The sequence below is a fragment of the Aspergillus tanneri genome, assembly GCF_003426965.1.
Source record: "Aspergillus tanneri strain NIH1004 chromosome Unknown AapTan_6_pilon_pilon_pilon, whole genome shotgun sequence".
Lineage (NCBI taxonomy): Eukaryota > Fungi > Ascomycota > Eurotiomycetes > Eurotiales > Aspergillaceae > Aspergillus > Aspergillus tanneri.
This window is the reverse complement of record NW_022984633.1, coordinates 3,533,388-3,558,611: the sequence shown is the minus strand read 5'-3', so window position 1 is coordinate 3,558,611 and position 25,224 is coordinate 3,533,388. Positions and strand designations below refer to the sequence as shown.

The 25,224-nt window shown below is 44.4% G+C and overlaps 7 protein-coding genes across 7 annotated transcripts; 3 read left to right on the top strand and 4 right to left on the bottom strand.

The window, feature by feature from the left end:
* Positions 1-6,876: 6,876 nt before the first annotated feature.
* Positions 6,877-7,446, top strand: ATNIH1004_009189 (uncharacterized protein; the record flags this gene model as incomplete). The annotated part of the gene is made up of 1 exon (XM_033573787.1): positions 6,877-7,446. The coding sequence occupies one exon, from the start codon at positions 6,877-6,879 to the stop codon at positions 7,444-7,446; it is 570 nt and encodes a 189-aa protein (XP_033424339.1).
* Positions 7,447-10,534: 3,088 nt separating this feature from the next.
* ATNIH1004_009188 (uncharacterized protein) lies at positions 10,535-11,383 on the top strand (the record flags this gene model as incomplete). Its single annotated transcript, XM_033573786.1, has 5 exons — positions 10,535-10,852; positions 10,910-11,000; positions 11,054-11,133; positions 11,191-11,272; positions 11,355-11,383. 5 exons carry the CDS (start codon positions 10,535-10,537, stop codon positions 11,381-11,383), a joined length of 600 nt encoding a protein of 199 aa, XP_033424338.1.
* Positions 11,384-12,298: 915 nt separating this feature from the next.
* ATNIH1004_009187 (phenylacetaldoxime dehydratase family protein) lies at positions 12,299-13,316 on the bottom strand (the record flags this gene model as incomplete). The annotated part of the gene is made up of 2 exons (XM_033573785.1): positions 12,299-13,255; positions 13,314-13,316. 2 exons carry the CDS (start codon positions 13,314-13,316, stop codon positions 12,299-12,301), a joined length of 960 nt encoding a protein of 319 aa, XP_033424337.1.
* Positions 13,317-15,110: 1,794 nt separating this feature from the next.
* Positions 15,111-16,498, bottom strand: ATNIH1004_009186 (cytochrome P450; the record flags this gene model as incomplete). Its single annotated transcript, XM_033573784.1, has 2 exons — positions 15,111-15,831; positions 15,894-16,498. 2 exons carry the CDS (start codon positions 16,496-16,498, stop codon positions 15,111-15,113), a joined length of 1,326 nt encoding a protein of 441 aa, XP_033424336.1.
* Positions 16,499-18,722: 2,224 nt separating this feature from the next.
* On the bottom strand, positions 18,723-21,379 carry ATNIH1004_009185 (uncharacterized protein; the record flags this gene model as incomplete). The annotated part of the gene is made up of 4 exons (XM_033573783.1): positions 18,723-19,377; positions 19,430-20,229; positions 20,873-20,923; positions 21,065-21,379. The coding sequence occupies 4 exons, from the start codon at positions 21,377-21,379 to the stop codon at positions 18,723-18,725; spliced, it is 1,821 nt and encodes a 606-aa protein (XP_033424335.1).
* Positions 21,380-22,087: 708 nt separating this feature from the next.
* ATNIH1004_009184 (EXPERA domain-containing protein) lies at positions 22,088-22,955 on the bottom strand (the record flags this gene model as incomplete). The annotated part of the gene is made up of 4 exons (XM_033573782.1): positions 22,088-22,167; positions 22,231-22,465; positions 22,524-22,687; positions 22,751-22,955. 4 exons carry the CDS (start codon positions 22,953-22,955, stop codon positions 22,088-22,090), a joined length of 684 nt encoding a protein of 227 aa, XP_033424334.1.
* Positions 22,956-23,901: 946 nt separating this feature from the next.
* On the top strand, positions 23,902-24,626 carry ATNIH1004_009183 (uncharacterized protein; the record flags this gene model as incomplete). Its single annotated transcript, XM_033573781.1, has 4 exons — positions 23,902-23,906; positions 23,957-24,338; positions 24,407-24,545; positions 24,595-24,626. The coding sequence occupies 4 exons, from the start codon at positions 23,902-23,904 to the stop codon at positions 24,624-24,626; spliced, it is 558 nt and encodes a 185-aa protein (XP_033424333.1).
* Positions 24,627-25,224: the final 598 nt, after the last annotated feature.

The following is a 25,224-nucleotide window of genomic DNA, read 5'->3' as shown; positions in this document are numbered from 1 at the left end:
GATGAGAGCGCGTAAAGTAAAAGCAGAAATATCAAGCAGTATCTTTATATATTTAAGATATCTGCTAGACATGCTGATTATTCATGTTCTACAATGCAAAATTCTAGAGCATTAGATGCAGGTATTACTAGCTTTGGCCGACCCCCATTGTCCGCTGGGTCTGTAACCTCCGTGCGCATATTCGCTGGCAGCTTAACTGTTGTGTAGGCATGTTCGTCTCGACTTTCATAATCCTACCAGTCGACAGTGCCACCCTTGAACCTATAACGGAATGTATCTCCAACCTTCCAAGATTCTAAATCCTCCAGGATGTCCCACGAGCAGGTCCAATATTCTCCAGGCTTCAAGCTAACAAAGTGTTCGTCTTGAGTCATATTTACTATGATATTGGGACTATCAAGCCATATACCAGCGCATCTAACCTCCCAAAGCTCCCAGTGGTCATTTTCAAGGCGATAGGACTGGAGCTGTTCCCAGAGGATCTGATCACGGTATATAATTGACCGGTCGGTGTGATTCCCATGGTACCAAACATGGATAGATGCTAAAGCCTCTTGTCCAGGGGTAATAGTACTTGGCCCGGTTAGCTCCACGCTTAGAACTGGTGCACCAGGTCTATATTAGAGAGGTTTGTATTAGGATATACAACTGTTTTAGGAGAAATTTTGGAAGGTGGGGAGCTTACACGAGTGAAGACGGAGAAACTGGTGGAGTAGAAATTCGGCGTGTAAAAACAGGAGACTTAATCTGCTCATAGGTAAATGTAACACTTACACCCCCTGGTAAGATTAAATCCGACCGCTGCAGATTAGGTGGTATCTTGGACCCAAGATGGTCGTTTGGAGTTCCCCAATCCCATAGGGGTATTTTGGCTCCAGACCAAAGAAACTCGTACTTTCCACCAGGTACCAACTGCTGCCTATACCGGTCGGGAAGACTCGCGCAAAACGAGATGGATCCGCCAGGCTTTAGCTTTATAACATCAAATGGATACCTTACATAGACCTTGCCTTGCTGCACTCCGGTATCTTCAATTGAACATGGCACGGATACCTTTTCTAGGGCACCAGACGAAGTGTATCGCAGCAGCAAAAACCCCTTTTAATAGTAGCTGTCATCAAGTGGGGACTATTTAAGCACAAAGGACCTCAAGTCATTATCCTCCGCTTGTCGATGGAGGGTACACGACACGAGCGGCGTGAGTTCTAGTTTAAGTTCGAGATGTGGTGCTTCGGAGCTGGGAGTTGGATAGTAAGTATTTAGTTATGCTCGCGTATTTTACACGCAGGGGTAAGAAAGGAAATGAATCTATTACGTACTTCCTATCTTTGTCTGAGAATTTGATATGGGGCGCAAGTTTTTGGTCCATTTTCCGATCTTTTCTGCGATGGAGTAAGGAGGCTCAGGCTGGGACTGATATAAGGGGGTATAAGGTTTATCAAGTACATGCTTAGGAGATAGGCAAAATACAGATGGTGTATGTTCAGGGCCGAAGTCGCCAGGGGTGGGGGTATATAGTAGAGTTTGAGTCTATAAATCAGGCGGGTTAATTTAAGAGCTATTATTATTGTTGTAAAAACGGAACGCTATCCCCCAAAGGCAATTAATGCCACAGAGGAGTCTAGTATATAAGATATTGGATGTTAGCTAGCACCACGTGGTGTTTACCAAGGAGTCAAGGAGAGGGGAAGCTGCAGCTAACAGGCCGAGTAAAATAATAAGCAGGGTCATGGATATTGGACCACTAAAACGGGTATTGCAGAGCACTATCCGTATCAAGTAATCTGGGACAAGGCTCCAAATTGCCACTTTGATCGGGACAGATTCTGTAGGAGACAAAGAGAGGTCATGTTAACAGAATGCCAGATCCTCGAGGCGCCTACTTCTGGGGGTTTGGCTAGTTTGCATCAAAGAAGCTTCTAGATACCATGGTTTGCCAATACAAGCACTATACACAACTATCATAATTTACTGTTATCTAACAGTTTTGTACAATACATGTCATACTTCCGGAAAATAGCTTTTCCCTAATATTCCTAATATAGTTTAGTCCGCCTTGGCATTAGGGTTTGAAATACAATCCGAGAGTATAAGATGCTTGCGGCGGTTTTGCTATTTAGTGTACTGCTTAGGTGACAGTATATTTAAGGGCCGAAAAGCACTGTATACTGCCAAAGGGAGTGGACTGTATGTCTTGGAGTGTAAACTTAAGCGAGCAGACGAAACTTGAATTTATCACCGGATATCCAATTTGTGGTTGTGGTTGTGTTGCCGAGCGGAAGCTAAACACGGCCCGATGGCGATTCCACCCGTCGGGGATCCCAAAAATACCCCAAAGACGCCTGAAAATTTTGTAAGGAATAATAACAAACTGACGCTGGTACCAGCCTAAAGGGTTAGGACAAGGAGAACACACACACAAAACACAGTGATCCCACCTCTGGATTTTAATATGCTAGATAACACCAGTAACTAGATCACTAACTAGATAGATAGTCTGGGTGCTAATTATTAACCTAAAGAAAACTATTACTCACCAAAACATTACTATTAAATCAACCAGAGCAGAAATACAAGAGATTAAAACAGGACAGCAAGACCTGCAGAATAAAAATGCAAAGCTACAGGAAGAAATACAAACCCTTTAATCCCAAATCAAAGTACAGACCCTATCTACCCCTAAGTTATAGGCCGCAGTTGCAGCCGGCCTCTCCTAACAGTGCGCTTGTCTAGGACCCTTTTTACCTTATAATAATCTGTCTGTTTAGGGAAACGTTCATCGGACACAGGTGGTAGTTTTGGCAGGGTTCTCCTAAATAGATGGCCAGTTTTCGCGGGCTTAAGTTTTGTAACTAAAACTACCGGATAAATCTTCTATTTTAAAGGTAACTTTAATCGATAGGATAAACATCCAATGGCCTTTTTAATCTTATAGGGCTCCGAGTATCTCTGCAACAATTTCCCTAGCCGCTTTAATATAGGGATAGAATATTTTTTTTATAGCCGGAGTAATACCTTATCGCCAGGCTTGAAGACAGGAGGGTTTTTATAATTTCGGTTATAAAATTCCTTTATTCTTAACAAGGCGAAAGCTAGAGCTTCTTTAGTATTAATTCGATATAAGAACTCCTGCGTGATCTTTCTAAGATACTCCTTTAGAATGCTCTATAGTTAACGCAACTCCAAGCCGAACATTAATCGATGCGGGGAGGCGTTGGTGAAGGTGTTCAGAGAGGTATTTATAATTAATATAAATAAAGGTATAAAGTCTTTCCAATCTATATTTAGGTTCTTTATTAATTAATGTCGAAACATAATCTTAAGTGTTTAGATAAGCCTTTTAGTTTGTCCATCTGTTTGGGGATAGTATATAATAAAATAAAACTACTTAGCTCCCATAGCCACGAATATACCCTTCCAGAAGGAGCTTATAAATCTAGAATCACGGTCGGTAATTATGCGCTTTGGAAAGCCCCAGTTATATCCCCGGAGGTAGTTAACTAAAGCTATTCCCCACTTACGAGCTGACCAAGTGGATTTCCCGGGAATTAAACTAATATACTTTGTAAACTTGTCGACAATAACAAGCAACTGATTGTTCGATAACGAAGATAAAGATAGATTAACAATAAAGTCCATAGTTATGGTGTGGAATAGCCCTGCAGGCGTGTGAATTGGCTATAAAGCCCTATAAGAATAGTGACACTTAGGTTTATTTAGCTGGCATAAGCAGTGGTTGATATACCTCTTTAAAAGAGATCTGCCTTGGTAAATGGCGAAACCATTTAGGCGGGGAAGGTATTTATCAAGGCCCTAATAATTTTCCTGATTATGGATTATTTCGAAAACATCCTTAACTAAGGGCCGAGAGAAAGCCAAGGCCAAGGCCTTAGCTAGGCAAATAACAAATAGTATTACTGTTTTCTTAGACACTTTAGGGCAATATAACTAACTAGGAGCGGCGGCAGTAGCCCTGTACTAGAGTCTTTTAATTATAGGATCGCGACAGATTTGCATCGGCTTAATAAAATACTGGTTAGTAACGTATTCGGTAAGCGAACCGGCCATGTAAGCGAGTCGGCCACCTCTCCCGATTTCAACGCGTCACATTATTTGAAGCAATTCAACCACCCACCATGCCACCAAAAACGCATACAAAATTAAATGATTCAATGGAGAAAGAGAAAAGGATCCAACTTGCAATAGAAGCTCTGAAAAATAAGCAGATCGACAATATTCGCCAAGCGGCTCGCCATTATAATATAGCATGTTTAACTCTGCAGGATCGACTACGCGGTATATCCACACGCCTCAAAACACGCGCCAACTCCCATAAACTAACTGAATATAAAGAGGAATCGCTTGTACAATAGATATTATTATTAGACCAACGTGGCGCTGCTCCCCGACCATCACATGTGCAAGAAATGGCTAATATTCTTCTTGCGAAGCGTGGTACTACACCTACTCCAACTGTTAGCAATAAATGGGTATACAACTTTATCAAACGGCGTGATGAGCTTAAGTCAAGATATTCTCGACAGTACAATTATAAACGTGCCAAATATGAGGATCCTAAGCTTCTTAGAGAGTGGTTTAATCGCGTACAAATCACTATAATACAGCATGGGATTGCACAAGAAGATATCTACAATTTTGATGAAACTGGTTTTGCAATGGGCCTAATATCTACTGCTAAAGTAGTTACAAGAGCTGATATGTATGGAAAGCCACTTCTTATATAGCTAGGCAATCGAGAATGGGTTACCTCTATTAAGTGTGTTAACTCTACCGGATGGGCACTCCCACCTTGTATTATTTTTAAGGGAAAACGGTATATGGAGTGTTGGTTTAAAGACTTACTACCTGGATAGAGAATTAAACTTAGTGAAAATAGATAGACTACAGATAAGATTGGACTACGCTGGCTTGAAAAGCTTTTTATTCCAGCAATATCTAATCGTACAACTAGACGGTATTGCCTGCTTGTTCTTAATAGCCATGGTAGTTATTTTACGCCTCGGTTTAACTAGATATGCAGTGAGAATAATATTATTCCTATTTATATGCCTGCACATTCATCACATCTTTTACAACCTCTTAATATTAGCTGTTTTGCACCCCTAAAGCGCGCATACGGGCGCCTGGTGGAAAATCAGGCACGGCTGGGCTTTAATTATATTAATAAGATTAACTTTTTAGAAGCCTTTTAACAAGCACGTACAGAGATATACAAGCCAGATACTATTAAAAATAGCTTTGCAGCAGCTGGTCTGGTCCCTCTTAATGCCGAGCGTGTGCTTAAGCAGCTTAATATACAGCTAAAAACTCCAACACCTCCAGGCAGTCGATTAACAAATTCAGCATCTAAAACGCCTTATAACATTACACGGTTCAACAAACAGATAGCTGCAATTAAAGAGATGCTGGAAGGGCCAGACTAAAGCTCTTTATCTACTTCTCAAGTACGGTTGGGCAAGATTGCTAAAGGATACGCAATGGCTATAAATGAGACGGCTTTAGCACTTAAAGACAGCAAGGATGTACGGGCGGTAAATAAGAAGAGACGTCGAAAAAAAAGCAATCCAAGCAACAGATAGCTGCTACAGAGGGTCTCTCTACAGAAAAGGCTCAGGAGTATGTACTGCATCGGAATGCGGTCCAAGAAGCTCAAGATACTATACTAGTAGAGGCAGGACCATCTACGGTTGGACCACGCGTATGGGCGCCACCAAAGTGTTCTGGCTGCGGTATTCAGGGTCATAAAATTAATACATGTCCTAATCGCAGTAGTAATTAGTTTTTATATAGAAATGCAGATTTTTGAGTGTTTTGACTGGCCTTCTTTTTAACGATCGGGAGAAGTGGCCGACTCGCTTACGTGGCCGGTTCGCTTACCGAATACGTTATATACCGCTGAGCTTATAGTAATATATTATATAATTAGCTTGGTTTTTTAACTAGCTTAAAAAAAACCAACACGTCCTAAGCTCCAATTAGGAACTGGTAACAATTCTTAGTAATAGCATGTCTGCATTACAGGTGATAGTAAATATATAAAATAAGTCTGGTTAGTAAATTATCCAGGCTATTTATTAGTCTGCTGGAGAGCTAAAAGCATGTGGAATCCCCCTACAGCTTTAATAAATTCCGGGACACTGTGATAATCCCGGAAATAATACAGCAGACCGCCTGGTAAAAGAAACAGTTAGTCTAGATAAAAGGCATCCCTTTTAATACCTCTTGTCACGCGAAAAAGCGCATATCTGAGACAGAATTACTAAGGAGTAGGAATAAGAATAGAGGGCCTTAAAAAAAGGGGGGTACCTTTACTATATTAACACAGCCCTACCCTTAAACTATACGCGCCGGCTTTACGGCTTGCTCCCCTGGAATTAAGCCTATCTGCTTACGCGACTCTAAATAGGCCACTTATAGCTTGCGACGCATGGTATGCGACACAGCTTCCGAGATAATAAATAATATAAATATAGTGCACCAGAAACTATAGTTTATATATTAATTAATTGCCCGCGGCTAAGCGGGCTATAACAAGAGCTACGGGGGAAGATTGGAAGAGTATTTAATAATATTTTAAATATACTGGGAGGAGCAGGGCAAGGTAAGAAGGGTAGGTTAAAAAATATCACGCAAGGTAGTAGCATTTTAAATACAGTACTGGACTTTGCAGAGGTATCTTAGAGATTTCGAAGTCGCGCGCCACAAGGGCTGCAGAACAGAACACCAGGCATCGGCCAACAAAGGCCTTGACGAGGCTCCAAGTTCGTCGGGAAGTAATAGTTTGCAGTAAATAGATGCACATATAGAGTAGCGATAGGGGTATCCTGCATATCGCCTTAGGCGAGGGATCAGCGTATGAATACTACTACTACTACTACTAGTGTACTGCTTATACTGGATGGCTCAACTGGCATTGTTAGCAATGCCTTAATTAAAGAAGGCACAGACTTTCCGAAGCAAATCTGTGAAGATCAAGGTGCACCAAACTGTGTCAAGTATACTGGCTATATCCAGAGAGGCATCAACATTCTCTTCGTGGCAATTGGATTCGGCCATGGAGCTGTGGCTGAATCCTCGTCAAACGAACAATCGTCCTTCGAGCCTGGAGCCGTCCGCCGAGACCTTGGCTCAGGGTTCAATTATTTTACACAAAGCCTGGGATCTGCTCTCCAGGAATCGGGCTTCAGCTATGACTCCTTGGATTTCATTACTGTGCCTGGGTTGAATTTTAAAAAGCGCGATGTAGAGTCCTCCCTGGTGTCACGCTTGACTGCTCAAAACATGAGGGCCGACGACGAGAGTAGCAGCAGCGCATACACATCGCGTTTAACTAATACGATAACGGAAACCTCAACTTTCCTCTCGCCGGCGACTTCGAGACTCTCCCGTGGGCCGAAGATCTCGCAGCCACGGATAAGTCAGTAGCGCAGAAGCGGTTTTACGTTTACTTTCGCATTATTCCTGAAGTCTAGGGCTTTGGGCTGAACTATGAGAGTGTGAACATCTGTAGAGAGATAGCGCAATTCTTGTAGATGATTATAGGAAGAGGAGTATACTTGGACGTATAATACGTCAGAGGTGTAGAATGCGGAGAAAGTGGTTGATTCCCCTATCTAGGAGTCTGAGTTATTATGCAATTTTGGTGGAAAGGTGTTGTTGAAAGAACGATATATTTGGCCCCCCCTTTTCAAAAATCACATTGTGTTTGAATTTTTCTTTAGGATTTTTTGCCTGGATTAATCAGAGGCTTAGAGGCTAGATCACTAAATTTTTTTCCCCACCAAAATATGAGACTATTGTATGCTTTACCCACGCGGTATGGCCGACTGTACCATCCATATATTTCGTGATGGCATATTTGATCACAAGATGAGCTCTTTCGGCGCGAGACGTTGCCGTGTTACCAAAGTGAGGGATGTGAGTTGTCCATGCGGTAATATCATTGTACTATACCTCTACAGCCACGTGGTCAGGATATACTTCGGAATCCTGGGGTAGATTGGAGACCATTTTGCTATAAAATAATCCCAGGATTCCCGGCACTCAGAGGCTGTCTTAGCGTACAGAAAACACTTAACATCAGGAAGAAGTTGCTCCCAAGATTCTGGAAACTTTGAGCAGGCATCTCCTGGAGCCAGATTTGAATTTTGGATTGCTAAGGGCTTCTTAAATTCAGCTTTACAATAAGCGAGGATATTCTTGAAGGCACATGGATCCAATGGCGATGTTTTGAGCTAGTCGGCTCCATGCAAGCTCTGTATTCTTGTACATGTCAATTGAACCCGATGTTGAAATCCTCCGCAATATCTAGATCTCCAGCTTATGTTCAGCATTTTGCCTACCTTCTTTTTTATCTCTATTAGTACGTCTGTCGGTTTCCCAGCCTCGAAGTAGAAGCGATCGTCGCGATGAAACGGAGAAAAAACTGCCTGCCGGTTCTAGAGCATAGGCTTAAGTAATGGCTGGCTCTGTATACACACAGAAGACTAAGAGCTCTCTGAAGTGTAGGTGATCGGGCGCGGATTAGTATTTTATGACATACATATACATTCCTAAGTCTGTAATAGAAGGCTTCACATTTGGTCCAGATGCAAAAGCAACACCCGATACATATGGCCAAACAACGATAGCTGGCCAGTACGAACTAGCATTCCATATATGACAATATACTTTCGAACGCGTAGTTCCCCATTCTATGTCAAATAACTCCCGTATCTCGTACCGTCCGACAGTCTATCGATTCATTGTAAGCTCTCGCAGAATACCTGAACCCCGAATATGGCTTATGCGAGTAAGAATTGCCTCCGTATTCGCTAGGGATAAATGAATGTAGTTATTCTCACACCTCTTGTGCAAAAGCCAAATATCCTCCAGGTGGAGGTATCTGAGAGTATCTGTATAGCCGTAGAGAAATTTCTCCAGCTCTGGAACTGACATCTAGATTCTCCCTAGCTTAAAGCGTCGAAGACGAGGCAGGGGTGCCGTAGTGAAAAACTCCAACATGGCCGGGCTCTCTTCAAGCCATAGCTCCTGGACTGTTGCACCTGCAATAACCGACCTTTACCAAACTTTCTCTAACACCAACAAGTATTATATAGAGTCTCGAACTACCCAATCGTCAACATCTCTCAACGTTCAAGGAAGGGATAGAAGACCCAATTGAGGGCAAAGATATCTTACTGGTAGATGAAAAGCATCTCAGCATTCACCAACTGGCGCTCAGAGGGATGGCTTTGAGTACTTCACAGTACAAATGGGCTAGAGGCAGTCAAGATGTGTGTGTCGCTTCCCGACCTGATTTGAGTTGTTGTAATTGGTATTTTCCCCTGCCCCCTCTCTCTCTTGTCCCAATGCTGGTATGGTAGACTCTCCATGACAGATATGAACGGTTTGTAGCCCCCTCTGCGACAGATCCGTAACAGTGAAAAGGAGCATTGGTCTCAGATGAGCGAATCTGCGCGAGAGGGGTGGTGGTGGGCAGTTTTGCCACCCTAGCTGTATTAGATGGCGTCGAAGTGCAAAAGGAAGCCTTTAGATTTGGTATCGACACATTCGTGATCAGGTCAGCTAGGCGATCCGAATTGCACTCCATTCAACAGTGTATAAACGAATAGTTATTGCACGAAGTTGGATAGGCTCATCGGTACCTGGTATGAGACACGAGGAATATGAAGGAGTGGTGTGTGTGGTATGTATTTGATGAATAGTACGCCCACCAAATAATGTTTCTGGTGATGGTGCCAAAAACCCGAGATCGTGTTCGTAGGATGATAAATGGTAAGACTCGGAGATATCATAGCCGATGACTTGTGGAAGAAAGATGCAGGGAAAGGAGCACATGGTGGGGAGGATGGAATCTAAATCAATAAAAATTGCAACAATAATTTATCGCATTCGGTGAATAGGAAAGAGATAAAGGAATAGGAGGTAGTCTAAGTCGATACAGGATATTTATGCCACTGCCCGTTGAGCCAAATCACGTGATTTCTACTGCACTTAAAGCTTCTATACTGCTCCTCTGTAAATTATCAAACTACAGTCATTATATTAAAATACATTCCTAACAAAGCTCTCAGGGAATGAGAACAGCAGATATGCGAGAGGTGTTGACACTCCCACTGAATATAAATAGCGGGGTCAATGTAACCTTCCAATTCCTGTACAGATCAAAGTGGCCTCCAGAAAATTTTTTGTATAGATAAACATGAAAAACAATTTTCTAGAGCTACAACTTTTTTGGTGTCGTGTCCTATAGAAAAGTTGAAAAGATAGGGAGCATAATTTCCGCGGAATGGCAGTTACTCAGCAACAAATTCTAGTACCTACTTGGGAAACTATCACTTTCAGCACCTTAAAGCCTCCCTCTGATGCTACAGTTGTATTGCCGAGGATCTCGATCTTGTTGATAGCCTGAATATATTTAGAGCTTTTCAATCCTCGACCCACTACGTCCGTAATGACATCAAAGTTCCCCATTTCTCATTTGTTTTCTTCATCTAATTGACCTGTAGAAATGCACTTGCTGATTCCCCCCTTACCGTTTCTTATTTCAGCGCTTGCTGCGCAAGACCCCTGCCCGGCAGGTCCACATATTATCACCGTACGCGAGACCAGCGCATCTCCCAATGAAGGTCTAGTAAGACAGCTAGCGGATCTTGCACAGTATGCGCTTCCAGGTTCCGACATACATGATATCGAGTATCCAGCAACAGCGATCGGTCCTATCTACTTTACATCTGAGGCTGAAGGTGTGAAGAACACTACACTAGCAATCAAGAGCTTCACATCCCAATGTCCCAAGACAGATATTGTTCTCTTGGGCTATTCCCAGGTATGTGCTAGTATTTTCCAACCATAACCGCATCGTACACTTACGGAGATTACATAGGGTGCTCAAGTCGTAGGAGATGTACTGTGTGGCACGAGTGAACTATTGTTTTCGAAGACCGACCCCCTACCTTGGGAGTTTGGTAAACAAGGTCAGTCTCGGAGTCTGTGAAACATGCGATATAATTCCTAATGTATTCTGTAGTCAAGGCTGCGATCCTGATGGGCGATGTGAGCCATGTCCCTGATGCTCCATATGCAGTAGGGAACAGTACAAATGAGGGAGTATGTCGAATTATTCGGATAACGTAAGACGTATTTACTAATGCATAATTAATTTAGTGGTTTCCTCGTCTGGAGAACACTGAATGCAAGCCATACACAAATATTCTCCGGTCGTACTGTGATGCGGATGATAGATTCTGTGATCGTGGAAGTGACATGCAGGTACACGTCGGATATGTAAGGGAGTATGGAAAAGATGCAGTTCGTTTTGTGGTTTCAAGACTCGGAGGATAAGTTCCTCATATATTAGGTTGACAATTAAAGTCACCTTAAGAGCATTCCACTAACGAACTCGGTATTGACATATTGTTAACAAGGTAGCAGGATTCGCCATAATGGTAACCTATCAGAATACTTTTAAGGAAGTTTTAAACATTGGCTCAAGAAAAGCCTGAAGAATCAGCAGTAAGAGTAAATATAGTAGATACAAACTACTCCGTGGTAGACATACTAGATTAAATTATACTAGTCATTCATTTTCAATGCATATTTTATATGGCTCTACTGGCAATTAATCTTTATAGTTGGCCAGACAGCACGCTTGGCTTGTCTATAATCTTTTCTCTCTTTTATACTCCAAGGTTTAGCCTGGAAATAAATACGAAATATACGAATATAGAAAGTTGACCGACAAATTAAATTTTTCGTGCCATGAAATTGTCCAAACAAGAATTGATAATCGGACACGAGAGATGTAATTGAATTAATCCAAACCCTTTTTCAGGGAATAGTGAATATGTTTTGTTTTTTGATATTTCCCATTCTTCGACGAAAGTTGAGATGGAAGAGGAGAGAGAGAGCTGCTACACTACATACTCTTCAACAATAGCAGGACAAGGTCGCTGTCTGCCGCAGGTACTTAGACTTCACCTTTATTTCCATCCTCGATGCTGTGATATTCTAGCCTATAATATCTACAAAGAAATTGCGAACACGAACCGAGGAATAGTACGACGGACTGAGACCATGTTAGGCTCTGTTATATAGAGTTGAAGTGTTCTTTTTTCGTAAACAATAAAAGTCATGGATGATTTACATTCTGCTGTAGGCAGGCAGCTCGGCTGCTATAGATTTAGGATACTGTCCTCGTCTTTTAAGTGTAAAACTTCTCTTATTCCAAATACAGGTTGTAGTAGAAGCAAGGATATCTCATTTCATAACGACACTAATCACTAACACTAGTGAGAGATATTCTCTTTATCACCCCAGTCTCCGGCAGACAGTTAAGATACTCAAACTGCCCACTACCGCTCCTCAATACCGAAACCTCATGCCAAGTGCGGAACTTTCGTTTATCACCAAAATTCTTCGCATGTTTAATAGCGCCAGTATATATTGCCAGGTGCGATGAATGCCGTTTTGCCCAGGTTTCCAGATCTGCAAGACTTCGGAAGAATCCCGTCACACAGGACTCATAGGTCTTTTCGGACTGGGAAGAAGAACTGGGAACATTGAGCAAATACCTCAGTCCCATGGAACCAGAGTCGACCGGATTCTTCCATAAATAGGAGAGTCCCTCGCGGAGAGTCGGCTCTAGTCCTTCTTCATACGAACGTTTCTCATCCTCGTCGCAGTTTTTCCAGAACTGGCCCGATCGTATATGTACCATGTTGTGGTAGTTGGTACCTATCAGGTACTTTCCCAAGGATGACGGGACTGGATCCGGAGGGACCGCTGTCACAGAGTCCTTCTCCTGTTCAAAGAGGTCAAAGGCAGAATCAGGGATTCGGTCCCGGGCAGCACCCCAATACGCGGTATATGTATGGTCTACGGTGCTCGTGCCTGGTATCCGAGCTAGACCTGGGAGATAATCTAGTCCAGTGTAGTTTGTCTCCAGACGGGAGATGTCACTGGTGAACCTCTCACACCAGAGACCCACTGATTGCTGCTTCTGTGTATCAAGCTGTCTGTACAGGTGACGGAGATTTAATTTCCTGATTCCCTCGTCGTACTTCCGCTCGTCATCCCAGTAGCAAACAAATACGAGCGACTTCGGAGCATCGTCCCCGTCGATGACTCGAAAACGCTCTATCGAAGACGGAGTGGTACCTCGGTTCTCATAAAGCCAAGTCTCAATCGCCTTGGCACACTGGTTAAACCCATCGTCAAGGCCGTAGTGTCGCTGGACCCCGATATACGCGGTGAATACTTTGTCTAAGCCGCTCGGGAAGCGAGCGTACCATCGCGGGATGGGTGGTTTGTGATTATTTGGTCGTCGCAGAGGAAATATTCTAGTGAACCATTCATTCTGGTGGAGATCAATGGTATGAATAGCTAACTGAGAAAGATAGGTCTAAGTGATGATAAGGAGATGGCTAGATGCAGGAGCGGAAGTTGTCCAGTTTGCCGCGGGCCGCGGGCGCTATTTTTATTTCTTCCGGAGAGGTCAGCTGACAAGTACGAGAAGAAACCACTGGCTAGAAAATACAGTGGACTGGAGTTGATTGAAGATGGACGCTAGGGAGCAAATGGTGGATGTTTGGCTGTATTGGTGCAATTCTGTAAGTTACATACAGTGCGCTATGTCGGTGAGACTCCGAAAGAGCTGCGTCATCCTGCACTAGAGCATGAGAAGTCAAAATTGCTTCCTCTATATGGTATATCATAGGAGTAATTGAGTATTTCTAATGGCAAAATGTCTCACCCGGTCAGTCAGATATTGGTGGAGAGAAAGGCAAAGCAGATTTAAGTAAGGAGTATACTGCTATAGAAATATTCTTCTTTATCAGTATCTTCAATGCAGACATGACATTTAGATTCAACTTACTGCACCATATTTATAGCTGCTTTTCAGATGCTCAATTACAACATCCACCAACCCTCCTACAGTCTGTGCCTTGGAACTACACTCTGTGTCTTGGGGAACTCTGTCAAGCTTTTCTCTAAATCTTAGATGGCTCTGCACCGAACTTTTTAACTTCGATTGATATGAACGACTTGATAGCCACCTGACACATCTCATTCCTCGTGGATTATCCTGGGGCAAATACATACCAACTAGTCGAAGTAGCGCCTTCTGGATCACTGCCAGGGTCTTTGCACGATGTGGATATATGGTCCCTCTCAAACTCACCGAACAAGCGGCACAATTGATGATTCTACTCTACACCAGAGTAGACGAAAAACCCCGACTCAAAATGTCCGTGCGACAAAAACTGAATATCAGGATGCCAAATGCCTTGTGTTATCATATCGGACAACAACCGGGCGTCACAAGACTAAGAATAATGGCGCATCGCTCCTATATCGCAGTTGTCCGTCAATGCGTTCAAGTCGGTCATTGGCATTGATTTTCTTGGCTCATATAATCCCTTCAAGGTGACGGTGCCTTATCTGCTAGAATCTGCTGCGAAGTAAAACTCGGAAGGATATTCCTGTATGCCACGATAAACTATATGTCTCGATATGACCAATACTGAACAGAAAATATCTCATCCTCTCGGCACAGGCGGCCGTATAGTCTTCTTTTCTGCGACATTGAACTACGTAAGCTCCTCCGAACTCCCTTCCAAGCCAATGTCGGAGTAGGAAAATCCGGCCTTAATGCGCTATCAGCCAATATACTTCTTGGGTACAGCCCAATGGGGATTACTTCTAACGTTATTGAGCCGAGTCCTATCGCCGATACCGAAGGCATGAATCGTCTGGCTGCTGAGAATGGTGAGAATAAAGCGCAACGGGTGCCGCTTGGTCGGTGGAGTCGCAAGAAAGTGATAGCTGATGCGACAGTCTTTCTGTTTAGCGACGCAGGTAACTTCGTTAGTGGCTGGGGCAGTTGGAAAAATTTATCGAAGTCTAGGCTTCAAGAACGTCCAATAACCCAAGGCCGTACAGTTTACTTGATCGAGCCTCGATTCTAACAGCGTCCAGCCCCTCCATACGTTGTAAAATTAGCACTATGAGGCGGCAGTAGTTACACTACTTTATCTTTGACCAGTTAAATATCTCAAATTCTATCACTTTTCCGAAGTTGGCAATCAAGTCCATATGTTTCTACGCCTGATTCGCACCGGAACTTTGCCGACAACATTTAAGGTCCCAAATCCGAACCCCCTCATGTCCATTTTCAAAGACCGAACGTCTGTTAGGACTTCACAATCAAACAAGGAAATCATCATTGCCGCCGTCAGAATAATCTCACGTTTTGCGAAATGCCGACCTGGGCACATGCGAGGACCTCCACCATAAGGAATCCACGATCCTTCAACATCCTCCGGGGCGAACGTTGTCTGAGATGTCTTCGACGGGCTTTTCAATTCAGTCGAAGGCGAGTTGGTCACTCCTATACACTTTCTGGGTCCGCTGCATTCATTACCAGGCATTCTCAGAAATCTCGCAGCCCAAAAGCTGTCGAGGGGATGCTCGTCCCTCGCTCCCGTATTCCAGACATTCGAGTCCATATGCGCGGGAGTAGAACTCATGAGGAGTGTCTTTCCTACTGGTATAAACCAATCTCGGATTTGTAGATTGTACTTCTTGGGCGCGCGTACAATGAAGATGTGCACACGCAGTCGCAAAGTCTCTGCATAAATAGATTGCAGAAGTGGTGACTGCAATAACCGATCGATATCGAAGGATGTGTCGGGATCGTCAGTTGTGCAGGTTTTAATCTCTTCCCTTACTTTGGCAAGCAGGGCAGGGTCTTGGAAGATTTCCAACACAGTCCAAAACGCCGCCACAATGGAGTTGCGTGTGGATCTGTTGGTAAGCTTATCAGGCAAATGTCTTGGGAGATACGTAGATTGACAAGGGAAACGTACGCCCAAATAGCACCGAAGTCCTCAGATGCAATTGCATCATAGTCCATGCCGTCCATGTCAAGAAAGACATCTTGCCGATCCCTGAAAAATTTGCTGCCCCAGAAAGGGTCGTCTCCACTTGGCTCAATGAAAGAAGGGTGAAAATTTTTTCTTGCGAATGCTTGCCAGTCTTTGATCGCATCAAGAAGCCGGTCGCGGGTTGCGTAAATCCTGGGTGCGAAGATCCTAGGCGTACCCCTGAACAGCACGTCGAGTTCGCGATCAAGTTTCCAGAGGTCTTTGAGGAAACCAGGTCTACGCTTGAGGAGGTACTCGCCACAGAGAGCATCCACAGTTGCAGTTGATATTTCTGTTTCAAAGAAGTGCATAAAGTCCGGCCAGTGCTCCCACTGCGAGCCAAGTTCATGATCTTTCAGACGCTTAGTCACATTGGCCTGATACCGTCGCCAGAAGGGCTTCAGACCGTTGCCTGCGAGAAGTTGTGTAATGGTCTGATACGATCGGTAGTCAACACGGTTTCTGGCCTCCACTGTGCTTCCAGGATATGGCCGATTGCTTCCCCCTGAATCGTCTTTCTCATAGATCTCGAGCGCCTTTTCGGACATACCAAAGGCATTTCGAAGGCTAAAATGATGGAGAAAGGTCGATGTGGACGTCCAAGAGTTCCTAAATACATCCTTGATATTCTCTGCTCCTTGAACAATATATATATCCCTCAAGAAGACAGAGAGACGGATTGGATGGGGCATCCAAAATATCCTACCATGATTGTCAGAAGCCTTTCCGCTGACGAATCTTAGAGGGGTTCTCTTACTTTGAAGACATGAAGAATTTCATGGGGTTACTGCACAAATAGGCGAGCATCGACGGCAAAAATCCGACCACGGGAATCCATTGAGGAACAAACGGCGGCTGCTTATTCGATGACTTTTGCTGTGAAATTGAATTGAAATTCATCTGCATGACAGCCTTTTGGTCAAACAAACAGCCAAAATTGCGGAAATGCATGCAAGGAGAAGGACATTATCCCAGAACACCGTCCTCAACTTATGAGATAATGTTATCCAAGAACATTCCGTCACACCGGATGTTGCAAAATAGACAAGGGGTTTGAAGCCCAAATGGTTCTCGTGGGGCCTCTCGGGGTCCATGTTCTTAGAAAAAATTTAGATAACCGCCCAAGATATGCTTGTAACTCAACGATGCGCTCAAACTGGCTGAGCTTGTTCTTATTCTGCTGCAGACTGATAGATCCGAGAGCTAAAGTATACAACAGTCATTACTTTTCGAGCTTCCGCTATTACCCTGACGGAATTGATATGGTACTTTACGGAGCTGGCTACCCAAATAATGAGGATCTTCCCTAATATTCCCGCAAGCTGGATGGTTTGATGGCCAGGCCGTTCTCCATGTCCCTGCGAAATGGAACCAAGCCCTGGCACGCCACAGGGCATGCATAGAATACTGTAAGAACGTATGACACTGGAGTATTTAAAAGGGCCTTTCTAATGTCTCAAAGGCCCGTCACATTTCTTTCTAACCAGACTGTTATCCACACGTATGTGAGTGACTATCAGCTGTGATTCAACCAGGTATACGGACTTTGCTCGATTTTCAACAAGAACCAGAGGAAATGGTCTTATCTTGTGAAAGGACCAAAAAAAAAAAACAGTGCCCATTAGGTCAAGAACCTGGAAATATGAGATGCAGGCCTTATCACCGCTGATGGATCAAATCACTATTAAGAAACGTGTTACCGGACCAGATGCCGACGAGCAACCAAATCCCAGCGCTGACGCCGGTGATTTTTAGCATCATTTAGTCAAGCAGGTCTCCACCATTGAAGCGAAATTCTTAAGCACTAATTGCGTAACCAGTAATAAAGACGATTTCAGTACATAATACGGCCTCATCAGGGATGTGGTTGAAAAAACGCGTTCACCGGGGCCAGAGAGTGATCCAGGCTCAGCCTTATTTACAGCGTGATAACCTGATGCATGCATAACTCACATCCCGTTAGCGTGGATGCATCTGACCAGACCGTTGCCAAGGACCCCCTGCATCCTTACTTATTAAATCGGGAGAGCTCGGGACATACGTACATAGGGTGGATACCTGGTGGTGTACTTGGTAGTACACATGCACTTACCTGCTCGCGTGGATACATCTAACCGGGCCGTTGCCAACCTGGGGGATCACAGTATCTTTACTTTATTGGATCGGAGAGGCTAGGAGACCTGTATGTACGGTAGGTACCTGGTAGCGTGTTTGGTATTACATCAGAGTGCGGATATGGACTGTGCACGTGTGCTCACGACATACTGATTGATACTTTCTTCTACATCTTGGAGGGTTGCTGAAACCATTCTACTTTTTTTTTATACCATTTCAATTCTATATGAACGTGCATTGGAGTCTCGTCGGACTACTTGGTGTCATATCCAAGGGGTCGATCGGCGCAATTAATTTGTACGCTAAAATCTTATCACATATTGAGTTAATAACAACTAACAAGGGAGTTTCTGGTGACCAATAGCAAAGTGCACAATTTCTGTCCGAACCTATTCGTTGAGAAAAAGAGCCGGTTCCAATTAGTATACACCTAGCGAAACCACGCTAATTGGGCACGAATTTACAGACGAGGGGATAGTTGTTTGCCAGTAATGCGTAGTGTAAGTGGGATGACGGATATCCATGCATATTCAGCTAAACAAGGGGCTTTTTGCAGAGAAATATTGGACGTAAAAGAGCTACATTTTATTTTTCTGGTATACTACAGGGACACAAAGTATGATGCGAAAATAAATCCCGTCACCTATACATGCGACTTCATATTCCACGCCTTCGCATTCTCACGGCCACCTTTCTGGTCGGCGGCAACGTCCCGTACGGTACCCATCGTTTGTCAGCTTTGACCCGTTGAGCTTCCTGGATATCAACCAGTTCACATTCGAACAAGTCCAAAAGCAATCCCAGCGTACCAATGATTTCATTCTTGGCGAAATGGCGCCCGGGACACATGCGTTGGCCTCCGCCGTAAGGCATCCAGCATTCAGTCAAGCCTTCGACACTGAAGGCTGGATTTTTGTTGTTATACTTTTGAACAAGGAACCTTTCTGGCCAGAATTCTTCTAAAGGCTTGGTAACACTCTCCGGTCTCATGGCTCCCCAGGCTTCTTTGTTATGCGCCGTGATGGACGAGAATATTGTCATAGTCATGTTCTTAGAAATAGTATAATCTGGGCCCAGCTTAAAGTCGGCGTTCTCGTTTGTGCGTGTCATGGTGGTTGTGACCCGAAGGCGCAACACTTCTGCGTAGGTGGACTGCAGTAATGGTTTGGTGGAAAATTTAGCGACATCGAAGTCGCCAGCATCCGGCTTCAAGCAATCTTGGAGCTCCACCTTCAGGCATTTCTGCAAATCCAAATCCTTGAGAGATTCGAAAATATACCAGAAAACGGCGCGAACGGCGTTTGCATTGGACCTGTCAATATTTAATATCAGGTTGCAGTTCGTCCTGAAAATAGAGCACGTACCCAAAGAGAAGTCCCAAATGCTCAGACGCAATTGCGTCGTCATCCAGACCATGGTTCTTCAGAGCATCTTCACGAGCCTTAATAAATTTGGATCCGAAGAATTCATCCCACTCGGGGCCCTCTTCCCCATACTGTGTGCAATCTGAGTTGCGATGTGCAACTTGGTTCCATGCCTTGATCTTTGTTAACAAACGATCCCGAGTTTGATACGCAGAGGGGATCAGCCAGCGAGGGAAGCCACGGGAATAATTTGCGATCTGACGGTCAAACTCCCAAAAATCTCCCACAATGCCAGGGTACATTTGCAAAATTCGGGAACCCATCATGGCTTCAATAACTGAGGGAGTAACTTGACTCTGAAGCCACGTATAGAAGTCCGGAATTTCCGTCCAGCTATCGGCTGGGAGTTCGAGCTTGACTAGTCTAACCTTGAGGATCGCAAGGTATCTTTCCGACATTGCCACGAGATATTTGCCCGACAAATATTTGATGCTGATGCTCGCTTGCAAATCATGGATATGCTCGATTTTCACTCCTGACGATGACCTGCTTGGATTATGGGTAGCGTAGTAGTGCAAAGATTCCTTGGGCGTATAGAACCAGTTCCTCATGACAAACACCATCATAGGCCTGTTGGTCAGGATTCTCGAAGACCGAAGCACGTTCCTGATGTGACTTGGATTGACGACCATGGTAAATTGGAAGGATGCAGCGCGAACTTTTATTGGTGAAAGATAACCCCAGCGTTTACTGAAACGTTCTTTAGCAATGGACAAATTCCAAGCATCGGGTCTCTCACACTGTTGTGGTCAGGAAGTTGGCCATGCTCCATTCTAGGCCGAATGCATGACACAATCCAGGAATGTAGTATGGTAGGATTGGTGCTGCTTTCCCGGGCTTCTGGCTGTGCCGAGTCCAGAGAAAGCAAGACAAGGACAACGCATATGTCGAAATGAAAAGTACCAACAAGGCGAGGACCGTGAATTGAAAAGAAGTAGAATACAATAATGTGAGGTGTTTCATAGGAAAAGAGGTAGTGTCCTAGAAGTGAAAATAGGCTTGTTTGTTAACAAACTCAAGCTGAGATTAGTGCAATAGGAGGAATACATGATTAAGTTTCCGAAAAGTGCTGAGACTCTCAGAGATGTTTTCCATGCCCAAGGCACGCATCTTCAGCATGTTCGAAGCCATCATGAGCGGCAAAGTAGACAGATTTTTCTGGATGCTTTGCAAATTCATAACAAAAGGAGGGCCTTTGGAAAGAGGGCGATGTAGCTATGATATGCTACAAACGTATGGGACTGTGGAACATATATCCTTGTGTACGCTAGTAATCTATTTTGTTCCGTTGAGCACAGTCACTCACCCAAAATAGTTTGGCCATCTACGCCATTGTAATCTACCCCTATTCGTTCGATTTCTTCCTCAATTCCTCCATCAAACTCCTTCATCGACTCCTCTAAGCCCTAGCTCAACTTCACTTTCCTGCATCTCCTTTCTATCCATATCAGCTTTTAGTCGCTTCGAGATCCTAATGGAAATCCACTCCCAAGCTGTTTCATGCGGGATGCCGATTGCCTAAGCCTGAAACGCGTGTGGCCAGTAGGTTGTTACAATTATCCTATGACAACTTACTCGCTCAAGCGCCTCAGGTGCCATTGTTTGAAATGCTGGCACAAATAAACTGGGGATGATTTTGTGGCCCTCACTATGGACATTCCCACAGATGACACCCCTGACGTTAATCCCTGCCCTCTCGGCCTGTATCTCGGCATGCAATGCTCTCGTGAACGAATCGATGTAAGATTTTGACGCCGCGTAGATGATGAGGTAAGGCAGTCCAGTCGCAGACAGGGATGAAATGTTCATTACAAGGGACTGTTGACTGGCGAACATGGTCGGGAAGAGGACCCTCGTGAGCTGGGTCGCGAAATGTACCTTGACATCCATGACACGCTTCACTTCTTGGGTTAAGAAATCATGCAGTCTCTGATATGTCTGCCTTGTCTGGCCCTTTGGCCTCCCACGTTGTTATGAGCAGCCTGAGACGCACACCCTACAGGACCGGGTTGACTACTTCTGCCAACGTAGCGGTGGATCCAGAGGCATCAAACAAAAGGGCTCGAGTTTCACAGTGTGGGAACTCCTTGTATAATTGGGCTTGGGCATTCAGCAATTCCCGATAGTCTCTTCCATGTATGATGACGTTGAATACGCTCTTGGGAAAAGCCGAAACCTATGTCAGCCGTTGCCAGTGACCGACGCCCGGAATCCCTCATCCTCAATGCTAGCAAGATAATTAGATAGTGGTGACGGGCGGAGGTATATAGTAGCATGCAAGCAGAGCGCATATCTTCAAGGTGGCTAGCTCGATGTACGTTTTATACGATAGTTATGGTTTTTGAATTTTATTATCAATTATTAGTCTTCTCCGGCCGTAAGATGCTGCTTACGACAGTTAATTATCAATTTCTCTCGTCTCATCCCTGCTCGACATCATTGCGACCCGACATTAAATCCCCACATCAGCCCTTCTCCCTTTCCCATAGGTAACTATTTCATCCCGGGCTCCATTTTTGATTCCGCCAGACACGCTAGGGCCGAATAAGACGGGAACAAGTTCTATTCTAATGTCTCATAGAAAGTACTCCCTTCCTTTTACAAAGTCTTTTTAACAGAGTTACCGGCAGATTGTCGAAAAGCTCCAACCATTGCCGAGTAGCTTTGGTAGATACATACTATAGCGACAGTTAGCAGGCAACAGACAGGTAGTACAATGTCAGTGAAGTAGGATCTTTTACAGGCTGGAATAAAAATCCAAAAAGAATTCAGGAAAATAAAGTATCCCCAATAGTAATACGTCTCAGGGCGGGAGTAAGATATTCCATGATAATAGTCCTCCATAATGCTCGTTGCGTAATACAGGACATCGCCGTAGAACTGGCCTACAGAGACAAGCATCTGTGTTGGATGGCGGTATGCGGACTGCGCGACAATCATCCATGCTGTAAAGTAGGATAGTGGTCCCCATGCAAACTGCATGATATTTTAGCCATGCATAATCCTGGACGAGACCAAACGTATATATACGTACGGCTGTTATCGACTCCATACAAAGCACAAATGGCTCCATGGTCAAATACCGAGAATCAGCTTTAGCATATTCCTTCCACAGCTGGCCAAAGAGATCTAGCATGCGAGGCATTGTCTTGTGGTTGTACACAAAATATCCTTCTAAAAGGAAGTGTATACACCCAGCTAAGCAAATTTTTATCAGCTTAGCAGTAAGAATTCCTAAAATAATATGATGGTGGTGCTTACTGAAGACGAACCATCCTGCTAGCACCTTGTCCTGACGCGATAACGTCGGCTTTAGTCTTTTTAGAACAACCGAGGTGAAGCTGATAACGGCAATGCCCCCAATAACGAAGGTGCTGAGAAGCGCCGGGATGTTCATGGTATTGGAAACATAACCAATAAGATTGATATCGGGGGGGTAAAATGGGTGAGCTAAAGTGTCCGCCATCTTGGTCAGAGCAAGATATTCTGGAAATCAAAGTATCTTAGTGGTATCCACACGTTTTGGAGGGCATATGCGACTGAGCAGAAAAAGAAACAGCCTGGGAGAAGTTCTTAAGGCATTGGTAAAACGAGGCCTCAAGCCGCATCCGGTCCGGATATAACACCAATACCACTAGCAAGTACCTACCGTGCGTACATAAGTCTCCGAGCTTCCCCGATTTATAAAGTAAAGATACGTGTGGTCCTCCAGATTGGCAATTGTTTGGTCAGATGTCAACAAATAAGTTGTGTACCACCCAGCACGCCACCAGGTACCCATCTTATATACGTAAGCCCCCGAGCTCCCCCGATCCAAGAAAGTAAGGATTCTACTGGCCCCCCATCTTGTCAGACGCAGCCACGCCAACAAAGTCGCGGCTCGGATGCTCCTGTTCCGGCGCAGGGGTAGATTTAGGTGCATAAACTAGTTGACGACCAGCGTTACAGCTGATAATAATTTTTGTGTAACTTGCTGAACCTAGTTCCCTATTTTACTGTAAGCAATCTACTATCTGGTATTGAACATAGCACGCTCACTAATCATGTGAAGATCTAAGTGATTGAACATTAGTCAACTTTCTTGCGCATCTTTCCAGTTGTTCTCGTTCGATAAGGCAAAATCGTCCCTCAAAAAACTCTTTTTAGCTTTCGGCGTTCTTCTATTAGGTCTGCTAAGCTGGTAACGTCTTGGTTTATGGGGAACATGGACAGTTTGACACCAAATACCGAATATTCTTTTGCAACGGATTGTTCAGACAGCTTTCTGCGGGGATATCAATAGCCAACAATACAGCACCCATGTAGCGCTGACGTGGACGAGCTATTAAAAGATACTCCTGTCGAATCCAACCATATTCACGAAACTCAATTACAATTATATAGCAGACATAAGATACTATAAGCAGAGTGTAATGATGTGACCCCCAGTCTCGACATGCTTCTGCGACTGAACATTTAGTCTGTTAGTCTGTCAAGGCCGGTGACGGAAGTCTCTTTGCTCCTATGGGTTTTCTGGCCGACCACGAACATCCCCCGTCTCGCTCAGACTCCAGCCCGATCGTTCGCGTACCACGTGTTCCGGCGGAGTGCTGCAGAGGAGGGACCCATAGGTTTTCTCCAGATCTCGCAGACGCTGGAGCTGTTGGAACCCGTTCCGGGGAAACTGGGCGCTGAGGTCACTGCCAAGGCTGTGAGGTATGACCAGGTGGGTGAGTCGGTGGAGAGGATTGGCGGGTTAAGGCCGGAGAGGATTGTGCTTGTAGATTTTGGCGCGCGGGCGGGGACGCTTGCGCAGTTGGTTGAGTGTATTAAGGGTCATTCGCCGATTGTCCAGGTTGGCTCGGAGCAGGTGAGCATTAAAAAAAAAAAAAAATATTTCCACTAGATGCGGATACTAAGAAATTACCTCACGAGCAGATCTACTCTGCCGACGACACCAAAGAAAACCGCGAGTCCATGCAAATAATGGGCAAGATCCAGTTCAACACCTCTGGGGTGCGCGATTCCGCCGTCGAACAGACCAGGCGCAAGATTATTACGGCCACGTCAAGCCTGTGTGAGAGGATTGGATGCGTGTCAGCCACGAGATCATGCCTGATATCCAGGTTACGCTTGGTCGGGATGTATCCGGCGATGAAGGGATCGAGAAGGGATGGAGCAGGCTGTATCAGGGGTCTGTGGGTACTCAGGAAGGATTAGTGTATGCTATGTAGTATGTAGTAGATGTGATATGGTAGGACGGCCGTGTCTTGTTAGAATTTGATATGACTCGGGGGGAAAGAAGGCAGTAAGCTCATCGAACAGCTGCACGCAACCAGTTGCCTAATATAGGGAACGATATATCATTGATATCCTAGACCACGATAACTACCATACTTCATTGGATGGTTAGCTCGCGCCTTTTTCTAGAATCCCCCCGTAGACTATTATTGACGATAGAAAAGAATGAATGCTGCGAGCCTAGATTTTTCGAGCTTTGCCAGCGGCACCAGTGAGAGTTTTGTTTAGTGTAGAAGCATCCATGTCTTTCCAAATCTTCTATGGCTCTTATATCGGTTCAGGGTTAAATAGCTCCGAAATTCAGATTCACTTTTCTGTTCTAACAACCCTTATCTTTCTCTCTTCTGGAAATTTGAAAGAACGTACAAAAATTGTTTCTTTAATCCAAAAAGATATATATCTTAATATCAAAGGCATTGTATGTAATTCGGATCGAGAGCATGCTGGAAATCCAG